The sequence below is a fragment of the Oryx dammah genome, unplaced genomic scaffold (assembly GCF_014754425.2).
Source record: "Oryx dammah isolate SB20612 unplaced genomic scaffold, SCBI_Odam_1.1 HiC_scaffold_142, whole genome shotgun sequence".
Taxonomy (NCBI): Eukaryota; Metazoa; Chordata; class Mammalia; order Artiodactyla; family Bovidae; genus Oryx; species Oryx dammah.
Window position 1 is genome coordinate 1 of NW_024070318.1, and position 14,837 is coordinate 14,837.

The window sequence follows — 14,837 nt, forward strand, 5'->3', positions numbered from 1 at the left end:
TCTAGATAATTGCCTGTATTTCTCCAACTTGATATCTTACCTCTTGAATAAACCAAATTTCAATTAAATGTGTTATTTTAATAAATTTGGTTTACATTATATTTATAATATTCAAGAGTAACTTCAGTACAATATATAAATTTACCTCTGAAATTAATTTCCATGGAAGAAATCTAAATAGAAAATGGATAGACCCCAAAGTCTTAAGGGAACTTTTCATAAAATTGTCGTTTAGATCAGATTCTGACCATAGTCAAAGATTTGTTAATCACCTCTGTGGGACATCAGTCCCCAAGGTCTAAATCACATGCACATAGTAGCCTTTAAAATTGCACACAAATATTTCCCTGCTACATCATTACGATTCTTATAGTATATGCAGACCAACATAGCACTCTCTTTAATTAGGCAAAAATCTATCTACAAATGCATTTAACAAAAGTATACACTAAAAGACTACAAATATACTATCAAAAATACATTTAACAAAACCTAATTCTTCAACTCTTCAACCAGTCCTGCATCTAGTTTTTCTCCAACATCTACATTAGATGGAGACCTCTATTTAACCTCAGTTCAGCTGTTGTATTTAAACATGAATGTGATTGTCATGTTATTAATAGTATAAGAAACTGGTGGCTATTCCAATATTTCATAGACTCAGTGACTCGCCAAACAATTTTTCTGCATTATCAATGAAATGAAGGATCATCATAGTGTGCACAGGAGTATATCTGGACTACTTAAGAGCATGACAACTGTGAATTCTACCCTCATGAAAGTATAATTATGTTCTAATATGTTTTTCTTCTGGTAAGTATGCACTGCTATCTCCAACAGAAGACATGGAGTAGAAAACAGATCCTAGGTAGTACAGATGTTAGATCTCAGTGAAAGCATGATGTTAGATGTTAGATCTCAGTGATCTCACATGAAAGCAAATATGTGACAGATATGTAAGATAAAAATAAACCCTAATACACTAATTCCCTCTCAGGAATGAAGATTATATTAAATTTCAACAAGAGCAGTTAGTGAATATTTTAGTAAATGCTCTCTCGGCTGAGCATCTTACTAAATAGTTTATATGAAATATATCATTTAATTATCCTCACAAACCATTCTATAAAGCAGGTGCTCTGCTGCTGCTGCTGCTGCTAAGTCGCTTCAGTCGTGTCCAACTCTGTGTGACCCCATAGACAGCAGCCCTCCAGGCTCCCCCGTCCCTGGGATTCTCCAGGCAAGAACTTTGGAGTGGGTTGCCATTGCCTTCTCCAATAGCAGGTGCTCTAGAATAACTATTTTACAGATGAGGAAACTCAGGCTTAAAGACAATAATTAGCTGCCTCAGTTCACACAGTGAGAAAGTAGCTGAAGGGTGTTCTAATACCATCACTGATGGTCTGAATCTAGAGTCCCGGACTCTTAGGTACTTTTACATTGTGTTTTTCTGCTTTGGCTTTGTATGGTTACAGCAATGTACATCTTACTTTACAGTTATAAAAGATCCATTTAATATCTCTTTATTTTTTATAAAATTTTAGACAACTATGAAATTTTATGTATCTAGTTTTATCTCTATATCATTGTGTACACTCAAGTTATGTTTAAATATATCTGGTTCATTTGTCTTAGATTTCACTGAAGAAAGTAAAATGTAAAGTTATGCTACATTATTAGAAACTAAGGTACATACTATGAAAAATGAAAGTGAGTTTTAATTAAAATATAACATGCTTCTTTTTAACATCTATTTCTTCAACTCATGTTCTCTTTTTTATATCATATTGACTTTTAAATTTAAAATGATATCTAAATTTTGAGACTTCAAGGCTTAAACCTAAATATTAAAAAGCATAAAATAAAGTCTTATATTTGGGTTCAAAAGATTAAATTGCATAAAGTATAACTCCTGTCTTGACAGCACTTTGAACAAGGGGCCTTATATAAATCAAAGCTTAAATTAAGACTGTAATGTTTTCCACCTGCTAAAACTGGCTACATTTTAGAAAGCACGTGTAAATCATAGACTGTCACTATTCTCTTCAACAGTGTAGCACACCTGGTGCACTGTGTTTACTTCTAAACTCACTGTTCTGAGGCATTTGATAAACCATGGTGCATCCAATGGACTGCAACCAGAAGAGCATAGTAATTAAAGATCGTTCAGTGACCTATGCACTTGGTCTGGGAACATAAATGTAAGTGTATATTTAACAGTAGATTCTAATATTAAAAGAGACTTAAAAGACATATAAAAATTCTTAATGAATCCAATTAAACAATAGTGTCTACAGATGCACATTTGAGTAATTACACTAGTAAAATACAAGGAGGTGGTTACTATAAACATCAAGATACTGGATACTTTCAAGGACAGAGAAGTGTTATGATTGGAATGAGGCACAAAGAGAAGCTCCCAGGGTGGCTGGCAGCATTCTGTTTCTTGACCTGGGTGTCAGTTACAAAAATATTCACCTTAGCTCACCAAGCTTTTATTTTTCTTTCTATATATGTTTTATTTTATAAAACTACCTTTATAAAGCCATGTCAAATTGACTTATTCTGTATTTATTTTCAGAAAAAAGAAAAAGAGCCTGTGCCTGGATGTTACAATAGGCACCTTTGAACTCAACATAAGAAGTAAGTAAGAGACACTGATTAAAGGAAAGAGGCTGCTTCATGGGCAAATGACTTTCCTGTTACTGAATTTATGAAAATAGGAGTGGAAGTGAATCTTCCTGTGGAAGGATTTCCTCTTCAGGACAGAAGGCTGGATTCATGGTGCCCAAGGTTCATTTCAACTCTAAACTTCCGTGGCCTTTTAATTCCCAACACTATCCCAACCTGAAGTGGTCAAAAAAAGTCAAGTGCATTCTGTAATCAAGTCATTTTGGAAACCAAGTCCTCTCCTCCTTCTGAACCTTATTTGTTAAATCTGTACACTGTATTTGAAAGTAATTTTGTGTACATAAGTATGATTGTGCACCTAAAAAATCATGCCAAAAAAAAATTTAAGCATTCCAGTTTAGTTGTAGACCACATGGTGAATCACCACCATGAAAAACAAAGGAAATGAGGGATAAATAGAGTAACAGTGATTTGGGGGTAGGTGAATATAGCTTTTCATTTTTAGAATTAAATGTGAACGAAGGCTTTCTGACTTTCATTGGAAAATCCTTTCACAGAAGGATTCACTTCCAAGTGTCTTCACAAATATTAACCTTCACAATATCCCTTCGCATAACACATAGAGAACCTAATAGACAGACAAGGACACATTGCTTCTGAGTGATGAAGCTGGAATTTGATCCCAAGCACTGTGAGTCAAGAACTTGTGCTCTTAAGCAATCTGCTTAACTTAGTCTGACATCTACTGCGTAGAAACTGGACACTCATAATTAAATTAAATCTCCATTTTATATTGAGAAAAACTACACCTCTATTTCATACTACTTAATAATAACAGTTCTTTCATCATGATTATAATATATGATGTTCTAATTAAAATGCTTATAAAAATGATATACTGTAGGTAATTTATCTTTACCTTATCTTACTATAACTGTAACAAATAGGTAATCATTCCTTGGCCACAAAGACACTATAAATGCCAAGTATACATTTAGGTCTGAAGTTCACAGTTAGAGATTATATACATTAAAAAATTCATAAACTAACTCAGTAATTAAACATTCCATCTGTTTAATGATATGATACCGTATCCAGACAAAGTAAGACTGATATAATTGTATCCCTTATCTGTATTCTTTTAGAGTTGAAATTAGGTGATAGTTTTACCTATAGAGTCCCAAAGCAACCAGAGGATAAACTCATGTAATTAGTAAATTCCATGGGGAAAAACAACTCATTCATTGTTTAATAAACTTCTTGTTTCAATTAACTGCCTTGTTAATTTTGCTGAAGGGACAGGTAAATAGGAGCTAACGCAGATTGCTACCATGTGTATGTGGGGACCAAAGCCTTCTGGAATTAGTTCAACTTTTAACTCTGCAACAAATCAATAAGACTGCTAAGATGGTGTAATAAGATTCATAAAGGTGTTCAAAGAAATCTATAGCATCTGTACACGTAGATAAAGGTTAATAAAAAAGGTTTTTTTTTTTCCTGGTACCAAAAGCACATTGCACAAAAAAAGGGCAAGATAGTAAAGAACATCAAAATTAATACAAGAACAACAGTGTAATGTTGAAAAGCAGGAAAAAGTGGAGGAGGATGCTGGTTGTGATGATAATTATTATGATTATAAAGGCTGAGATATAGACATTTGGAAGTGAATATGGAAAGTAATTGTTAGCAAATGGTGGAGCTTACCCCAGGATAATGTCATTTAACTTTTACCTTAAGCTCAACAGCTTTGTAAGAAAAATACTTGTGTGACTCAGTGGTCAAAAATTATTTTTAGAAGCATTCTGGGGAATTCTCTGGCGGCCCAGTGGTTAAGATCCACATTTTAACTGTTGGGGTCCCAGGCTCTATCCTTGGTTAAGGAACTGAGATCCTGGGAGCCACGTGGCATGGCAAAAATAAAATAAAATAAAACTACACTTGATATGATTAAATATGTAGACATTTGGGGAAATGAACACAGCAGGTATGTTAAGAGGTGTTCCAAAATGGGAGAAAGCATGCAAATAAGTGACCTTTGGATATTCATGACAAACTTCAGAGGGTTTTAGTTCTACCTAAGGCTGACACTATGTTTTCTTACCATGGTATAGCTTCCTAGTTTTTCAAAAGGAGCAATGGGAACCAGCAATCGAAGTTCCAGAACAGACTTCATCCTTCTGGGCTTTTCTGATCGGCCCCAATTGGAACACATCATCTCTGTGATTGTCTTCATCTTCTATATTATAACCCTGGTAGGAAACACAACTATCATTCTCGTATCTTACCTAGACACCCAGCTCCATACGCCCATGTATTTCTTCTTATCCAATTTGTCTTTTGTGGACCTCTGTTACACAACTAGCATTATCCCCCAGATGCTGGTAAATCTATGGGGTCCAAAAAAGTCTATTACATATGGAGGCTGTGTGCTCCAATTCTTCTTTGCCCTTGACTTGGGAGCCACAGAATGCCTTCTCTTGGCTATGATGGCCTATGACCGCTATGCTGCTGTCTGTCAACCCCTTCACTACACAGTAATAATGCACCCGGAGCTTTGCCAGAAGATGGTGTTGACTGCCTGGTTAGGTGGTCTTGGCAGTGCCTTAATTCTTTGCTCTTTGACTTTGAAGTTGCCAAGATGTGGGCACCGGGAGGTGGATAACTTTTTCTGTGAGATGCCAGCATTGATCAAGATGGCTTGTGTCTATTCAAATGTAATCGAAGTTGTTGTCTTTGCTCTTGGAGTGGTATTTCTTCTGGTACCTCTGTCACTAATTCTCATCTCATATGGAGTCATCACTCAAGCTGTCATGAGAATCAAGTCAGCAGCAAGGTGGCAAAAGATCCTTAATACATGTGGTTCCCATCTCACAGTAGTATCTCTGTTTTATGGAACAATCATTTATATGTACATGAAGCCACATACTAGTGCCTCGCAAGATGAGGGGAAGTTCCTTACTCTCTTTTACACAATTGTCACACCCAGCCTTAACCCTCTGATATACACTTTAAGAAACAAAGATGTAAAGAGTGCAATAAAGAGAATATTGTGGATTAAAAAAATGGCCGGTGAAGCCATGAATTAAATGGAAAAATCAGAGTGTAGAGAGTTAAAGAAATAATATTGACCTTTCCCAACAGAAGATCAATCAATACTTTTATTCAAAGAGCACTTCTTGGGTGTTTACCATGTACCAAGAATTGTACTAGGTACTGACTCTGTAAATAAATAGGAAGTAGGGATAAATGATAAGGAGACAAATAAATATACATAAATAAAATGTAATTCATACATTTAAAAGCTTCAAGATTAATCAGGGACTACAGATAAATAAATAATTATGCAATGTGGTAAGTATAGCAATGTACAAAAGATTGAGGAAATATTATTCATAAGCATCTATTATAGATAAGATTGTACTGATTTTTTTTTCTTCCCAGACATATCACTTATATTAGAAATAACACTCTTTCATTCACCTGATTTTGCCAGAGGAGATTTTGTGGTGAAGACTAACAGCTCACCAACACCCATTCCACCTTCTGCCTCAAGTTTTAACAGAGCAGAGGGCTACTACGCTGGGCTTCCCTGGTGGCTCAGTGATAAAGAATCCACCTGCCAATGCAGGAGACACAAGTTGGATCCCTGGGTCGGGAAGATCCTGTGGAGAAGGAAATGGCAACCCACTCCAGTATTCTTGCCTCGGAAATCCCATGGACAGAAAGTCTGGTGGGCTACAGTCCATGTGGTCACAAACAGTCAGACACAACTTAGCGAATAAACAACAACTACAAGTTGACCATTTATACTGAAGTCATTAAAAAAGGCTATGCCCACCCCATGGAAGTGTTTATGTACAGTGTGCTCAAGAGGCAAGGATACGGCAAGGGCTTCCGCTGGCTCTCCCAGTATATTGACTGATGTTTGGACAGTGAAAATAAGAGTTTTACTTCTCTGGACTGATCCTATTCACAGCTTCCTCATGAACTTTTCTAATAGAACAAGGAAAGCTCTCCGACCGTGTCTGGTGTTGAGAAGCCAAGAGTCTCTGTCTGCTCTCTCATCGCCCAGTGGTGACATGTGCTCTTCTCCACACTGTTGGGAGGTAATGCTGCCCCAAGGTGCTGGTGCAGGTCAGCACCCCGGGACTTGGAGGTGGCAGGATTTGTCAAGTAGAGCTGTGTGCCATCACGGGCCACCTGGAAAGAAAAACACGTCTCACCACTGTGGTTGATATCAAAAGAAAGTGATTCTATTTTTTAAAGAAAGTGTTGTTAATGTAATTGGTGACCCTCCTCATAACTTTTTAAGTTCACAATATACTTGGTCCAGAGTTTTCTTTTATTTTAATCTAGTGAATGGCATTTAAATATTTCATAAAATTATGCACAGATACACGCTGGAGTCCAGAGCTGAGTTAAGTGAACAGCAGGCTGATGAGAGAGGCTCCCCCGTCTCCCTGACTGCCTTTAGTAGGTGGCACCACCCTGTGCACAGAGCACCAGGAAGGAGCAGAGCTGCAGCCTCACAGCCAAGGCTGCTTTCCACTGTGCCGGGCTCCGGTCATGTCTCCTCCCAGCATGGATAGCAGATGGGTCACTGCGGAGGAGTTAGTTCTAGCGTGGGTTATTGTTACTGTCTTTATTCAATACGTTACCAATTCCAGCCAGTCTTTGCTTTTATGCAGTTTTAAACTTTCATTTCTTTCTGTAGCACCTTTTTCATTTTCAGTTGTAAAAAGTGACTTTCGCCTCATGAAAGATTTGAGAATATGTCACACACTACAGGTGTGTCTCAGTCATTTTTGCAAATTCTAGGGGAAATTTTTTTCTCAATAGGAGAGTCACACAGGACAAAGTCAACAGCTTAAGGACTCTTAATTCTGTGAGTTGAGAAATTCGACGTCTGATATTGTAGCATTTGTTTGAATCTAGGAAAGATTTATTCCACTTGCAGAATTTGGTTTCTTTATTGGACTTCATGAACTCTGTTTTTTTTGTATTGGTTATCAATTTTTTTTTTTTTTTGGTGTTAAAGGTTATCATCTGTAACTTTTCCAGATTTGGGGGGTGGGTGGGAGGTGTTATGAAGCTATCTTTCTCCAGGCCAGAAATAACCTGGGGAAATTCTAATCCAAGAACTGTGTGTTGAGCTGTTCCTTTAGAGCCAGCATCACTTGTCAGTTAGCACCGGTATAAAAGCCTCCGCGTCCCCAGCGGTGTGATGAGGGTTATTTTTATAGCATTCCACTTCTCTAATGCCACGTGTGAAATTGGATTTTCATGATCTTAACCAATGTTTTGGGAGAAGGCGATGGCACCCCACTCCAGTACTCTTGCCTGGAAAATCCCATGGACGGAGGAGCCTGGTAGGCTGCAGTCCATGGGGTCGCGAACAGTCGGGCACGACTGAGCGACTTCACTTTCACTTTTCACTTTCGTGCATTGGAGAAGGAAATGGCAACCCACTCCAGTGTTCTTGCCTGGAGAATCCCAACAATGGGGGAGCCTGGTGGGCTGCTGTCTATGTGGTCGCACAGAGTCGGACACAACTGAAGCGACTTAGCAGCAGCAGTAGCAGCATTCCTTATTTAACACTATCTGCTTGTACTTTCACTTTATAATGTTCTTTCTTTTCTTGAATTATAGTGGTCACTTCAGTTTAGTCACTCAGTCGTGTCCGACCCTTTGTGACCTCATGGACTGCTGCTCATCAAGCTTCCCTGTCCATCACCAACTCGCAGTAGTAGATAGTAATTTGGGGGGAAGGTTTTGATGCTCTTACTTGACAAAACAAAAACTTAGTAATCATATGTTTAATCTCATTTTTACTTTATTTTACTGGTAAATATATGCAAAATCTGGGGGTCTCTATGCTGGAGAATAAATTAAACTTCTCTACAAGTTGATCATTGCACAGATTGAAAATCATCTCTGTAAATGAAAGAGCCTTCACATCTATAGTGCCGCTGCTATGTCATTTCAAGTGCAAACGAATCCACCATCTGCCTGAAGTATCAAATATTTGGGGAAAACTGACATCAGGCTATTTCTCACCTGTGCTTTCAGTTCTGTTAAACAAAGGCAAACCTTTGTTAGGAAAAACAATTCCTTTGTGAGAAAGAATATTAGCTATTTGACATATGTCAGAAACAACAGCTACTTCTTGAAGAAGACATTAATTATTACCACTAGTCTGCAAAAATATAGATTTTTCTTTGGAGTTGAGGATTCAAGAGAATTTATAATTTTTTTAAGATACAGTAGTATCATCAAAGGAAATAACATCAAAGAATAACATAACTTTAACATATGTTTATCTCATATTTTAAGTGCACATTCACAGTAGCCACATGAAAATGATAGGTTTTAAGTTCTTGTGCGCCAACGAAAATATCAAAGAACAGTTTCCATCCTTGCTGTCCTGCTGGTAAGAAATATTTCATGAATTTAAATATGGCCCATTGCTTCTCTTTATTGTCATTATTTTGCAATTTATTCATCAGCCCCCAATTGCAATATTAACAGAACGTTGTCTCCATTTTGCTCTGCCTTTCCCCCAGAATGATCTCCAAACCTGAAATTCCAAAAATGAGCTTGCATACCCGACCAGGAAAGGACTGGTATCTAAGTTCACTACTGCCATTTCGGCTTACTGCCACAAGGTGGTGCTATGAAAAAAGGTCCTTCAAGATATAAGCACTGACATTCTAATGAGAGCTAAGAAGGTCACAGCGGTTCTTATAAGGAAACTGACTCTCTCCTTTGCTTTTTCATAACAATTCTGTACCAGTGAACCCGGCCTTCAGTCTCCCTTAGTGGCAGATTTTTGTTTCCAGATTTTCCAGTTTGAAATTCACCCATCTCATCAGAGGACCTGAACCCCATTAACTCTGGCCGAATTTGCATGGGCATGAGGCTCTTGAGGCCCGGATCACTTTGTTCTCTTCTTCATTTGGGATCCCGATCTTCATTGGGTCGGGCAATTTTTCTTTCATCAACCAATCCTCCAACCTACAACTAGCTCTCCACACACACACACACACACACACACACACACACACAAACACACACACACACACTTTTATAATTAATCACACTCTTTCCCGAGAAGATGGCAAACTCTACCCACATCCTCTCAATATCCCCAGCATCTCTAAATCACAAATTTGCTGCAAGAATGTGGTGCAACAGGCAATAGGATAAATACAGCAAAATCACACAGTGAGAACCAAAGAACAAGATTTATTGGGGAAACACAGGAAACCAACAGTCAGGAACAAGAGGCAAAGTACTTCCACTCTCTCATAATCTCAGGGAGAGGTGAATCAGTGCCAGGGTCAAGCTGTTCTAGTCCTGACACAACTGCTCTATCTTCTCTAAAGGTAAACTTGAATTCTACTTCTTAGTGAGACATCAAGACTACTTGGTTGCCAGGCAGTCTGGGTTTAGATGCCAACTGTTTGAGGAAGGCCAGCTGCCTGGCACCTGAAGACCATGGATACCTGGAAAGTTGGAGCCTATCGTGTTAGGGAGTATAAGGCACTGGTCCAATGGAAAACTGAGTTTGAATGCACCCCTTCCCTCCAGGAAGAGGGGGAAACCCCAGTTTCAGCTAGCTCCTTTCCTAGGCAACCTAGAGAGAGATCTCAGGATCACTTCTGAGTAGTTCTATTCATTGCCACACAGAGGATTAAGAAAAATATTTCACACTGTTAGTATAGTCTGTAATTAGTATAGTCTGTAATTAAAGTTCTCAATAAATATTAACTATTGTAATTAGTTCTATTTGACTATTATTCCTTTTATATAAACCATTAGGAATCTCATATGAGAAGAGTATCAGAAGCAATTGATGGGGATGGACTTAGTCTTTTTTAATCCATTAGCAAAAAGAAAAAAATATCTAGGAGTACCTCAAACCTCACTCTTAACTCTCTCTGGGTAAACTGGACTTAAAGTATACACTAAACCAGATGGACTTAATATTTACAAAACATTCCATCCGAGAACAGCAGAACACATATTCTTCTCAAATACCCACGAATATTCTCAAGGATAGATCATAAGAACTAATATTGTTAAAATACCCATACTACCACCGAAGGTAATCTACAGATTCAATACAATCCCTATCAAAATTCCAATGGCATTTTTCACAGAAATAGAAGAAACAATCCAACATTGGTGTGGAACCATAAAAGAACCTAAATAGCCAAACCAATCTTGAAAGAACAAACTAGGAGGCACAACACTTCCTGATATTAAACTATACTACAAAGCCATAGTAATCAAAACTGGATGGTACTGGAATTAAAAACAGACACATAGGTCAATGGAACAAGAATAGAACGCCTAGAAATAAACTCATACATATACAGATAATTCATTTACAGTAAAGGAGCCAAAACCGTGCAATGACCAAAGCACAGTCTCTTCAAATAAATGATGCTGGGACAACTGGATAGCCACATGCAAACAAATGAAACTAGACCTCTCACAATACTCAATTCAAAGTATTACACCTCTCACAATCATTGACTCAAAGATGGATTGAAGACTGAAATTTCATGACCTGACCATAAAACTCCTAGAAGAAAACATATGGGGAAATGAATGGTTTTTTGGATATGACACCAAAAGCACAGCAAAAAAAAAAAAAAAATGCAAAGACAACCTATGAAATAGGAGAAAATCTGTAAAATATATATCTACTAAGAAGTAAATATATAAAATATATAAGGAACTCATACACTCAATTGCAAAAAAAAAAAAAATATCCAATTTTAAAATAGACTGAGTACCTGAATAGATATTTTTCCAAAGAATATATAGAAGTTGCCAAAGGTACATGAAAAGATGCCCAACATCACTAGTCATTAGGAGAATGCAAATTAAAACCACAATGAAATATCACCTCATACCTGTCAGAATGGCTATTATTAAAAAGCCAACACAAATAACATGTGATGGTAAGGATATAGAAAAAAAAGAACCCTGTACACTACTAGTAGCAATGTAAACTGGTATAAACCATTATTTTAGAGTGAAGTAAGCCAGAAAGAAAAACACCAATACAGTATACTAACACATATATATGGAATTTAGAAAGATGGCAATGATGACCCTGTATGCAAGACAGCAAAAAAGACACAGATGTGTATAGCGGACTTTTGGACTCAGAGGGAGAGGAAAAGGGTGAGATGATTTGGGAGAATGGCATTGAAACATGTATAATATCATGTAAGAATTGAATCGCCAGTCTATGTCCAATGCAGGATACAGCATGCTTGGGGCTGGTACACGGGGATGACCCAGAGAGATGTTGTGGGGAGGGGCGTGGGAGGGGGGTTCATGTTTGGGAACGCATGTACACCCGTGGTGGATTCATGTCAATGTATGGCAAAACCAATACAGAATTGTAAAGTAAAATAAATAAATAAATAAAAATAAAAGTATAAGAGTACCTCAAACATTAAAAATAGAAGTAACATATGATCCAGCAATCCCACTTCTGGGTATATATCCAAAGGAAAGAAAACAGAACTCAAAATTATATCTGCACTCCCATTTTCATTGCAGTGTTATTCACAATAACCACAATATGGAAACAACCTAAGTGCCAATTGACAGATGAATAGATAAAGAAGATATGGTATATATGATGTAGAATATATAATGGAATATTACTCAGCCATGAGAAAGAATGACATCCTATTATTTGTGAGAATATGGATGGACCTTCAGTGAAATGTGCCAGAGAAAAATACTTCATGATATCACTTATATGTGGAATTTAAAAGAAAAATGGTCGACAGGGGCTAGGGAATGGAGAAATAGACTTATAAAAGGTTACAAGGGGAATTCTTTGCCAGTCCAGTGGCTAGGTTCGGTGCTTTCACTGTCATAGACCTGAGTTCAATCTCTGGTTTTGGAAATAAGATCCCACAAGCCATATGGTATGACCAAAAAGAAGGGAGGGAAATGGTTACAAACTTCAACTATAAGAAAAATAAGGTCTGAAGATCTAATGGAAAAACCTGGCCACTGTAGTCGATAACATTGTATTTTATAGTTGAAACTTATTAAGAGAGTAGAACTTAAATGTTCTCATTCCCCCTAAAAGAAGAATAAATATGTGAGGTGATGGTGTATTAATTAACTAGATGGGTGGGGAAGAGGGTTATATCCCTTCATAATGCATACACATATCAAATCACAATGTACACTAAATATCCTACAATTTTATACTTCAATAAAGGTGAAATTTTAAAAAGAAAGGCAAAGCAGGGTAAGGGGAAACAATCATGAAAAGTGCTATTTAAAAAGGATGGTCAGGAAGTTCTGAGTATGTGATATGTGAGCAGAGACCCAAATGAAGTAAGGGAGTCAGTCTTGCAAAAAATATAGGAAAGAGAATTCCCGGGAATTGCAAAAGATATGGCTCATTTGTTTGCCAAACAGCAAGAAAGTCAGTGTAAAGCAAGTGATAGAACTGTAGGAGATTCTTTCTACAGGGACAGTTGCTGCTGCTGCTACTAAGTCACTTCAGTTGTGTCCGACTCTGCGACCCGATAGACAGCAGCCCACCAGGCTCCCCTGTCCCTGGGATTCTCCAGGCAAGAACACTGGAGTGGGTTGCCGTTTCCTTCTCCAATGCATGAAAGTGAAAAGTGAAAGGGAAGTCGCTCAGTAAGTGTCCGACTCTTCGCGATCCCATGGACTGCAGCCTACCAGGCTCCTCCGTCCATGGGATTTTCCAGGCAAGAGTACTGGAGTGGGTTGCCATTGCCTTCTCCACATACTATAAAGCTGCTTCTGAAAGGGATCATTCAGAATGTAGGATGATTCTATAATAGTTGTTCCCAAACTTTTTGGCCCCAGGGATAGGTTTCATAAAAGACACGATTTTTCCATGGACTTGGGGGTGGGAAGAGGGGATTGCAATGATGCAAGTGCATTATATTTATTCTGAACTTTATTTCTATTATTATTACATCAGCTCCACCTCAGATCATCAGGCATTAGATCTTGGAGGTTGGGGACCCATTTCTTATAAAACAAATTGCCTCAACTCTTTCTTTAAACAATGCTTTGAAAGAAAACGTTAGTGATTTGTTCTGATTCCACATATCCAACAAAAATACCACATAAGCAATAAATGCAAGTCACATAAGTATTTTAAGTTTTCTTGCAGTCATTTTTATAAAGATTAAAATGAATAGCTGAGATTTTAATCATGTTTAATTAATTGATATATCTAAAATATTATTTCAACATGTGATCAATATAAAAACTGAGATATCTTACTTTTTCTGTACAAAATAAAAACTGGTGTGCATTTTAACTCACAGCACATCTCAATCACATTAACAGCATTCAGCTCAGTAGTTACATGTGACTGCTGCTGCTGCTAAGTGACTTCAGTCGTGTCCGACTCTGTGCGACCCCATAGACGGCAGCCCACCAGGCTCCCCCGTCCCTGGGATTCTCCAGGCAAGAACACTAGAGTGGGTTGCCATTTCCTTCTCCAGTGCTTTTTCACTTTCACTACATGTGACTAGAGTCTACTCTATTAGACAGCGTTGCATTAGGCAGTATTGTTGTTGTTCAGTCACTAAGTCGTGTCCGACTCTGTGACCCCATGGACTGTAGCCTACCGGGCTCCTCTGTCCATGGGATTTCCCAGGAATGACTACTGGAGTGGGTTGCCATTTCCACATAGTTCTAAATTAGACTAAAGAAACACAACTACTGCAATGTGTGTACCTTAGTTGAATTCTGATCGATGGTGCCGGAAAAAACAGCTATAAGACTTTGGAGGATAATGAGGAAATTTGAATGTGGGCTGGATGTTAGATGTATTATTGAATCAGTAATTTTCTTGAGTATGATCATGGTATTGTGACTATGGAAAAGAATGCCACTATTGTCAGGAAAGCATTCTGGAGTATTTAGAGAAAAGTATCATGATATCTTCAACTCATGTCCAAATGGTTCAGAGAGAGGCAAAGTAAATATGACAAAAATGTTTTATAAAAGTTGAGAGTGATGGGAAGCCACTGGAGAATTTTGACAGCACCTGACTTGCATGTTCAAATAATCTGATTGACTGCTCTGTAGTCTGTCTAGCATCTATCCTGTAGGGAGACCAGTGTGACATGACCTAAATGGAGACAGTGAGAAATGTATTCAGGATATATTTT

At 37.8% G+C, this 14,837-nt stretch overlaps 1 protein-coding gene across 1 annotated transcript; it reads left to right on the forward strand.

The window, feature by feature from the left end:
• Positions 1-4,766: 4,766 nt before the first annotated feature.
• On the forward strand, positions 4,767-5,717 carry LOC120859186 (putative olfactory receptor 2W6). Its single transcript, XM_040235380.1, has one exon. The coding sequence runs from the start codon at positions 4,767-4,769 to the stop codon at positions 5,715-5,717; it is 951 nt and encodes a 316-aa protein (XP_040091314.1).
• The last annotated feature ends 9,120 nt before the right edge of the window (positions 5,718-14,837 follow it).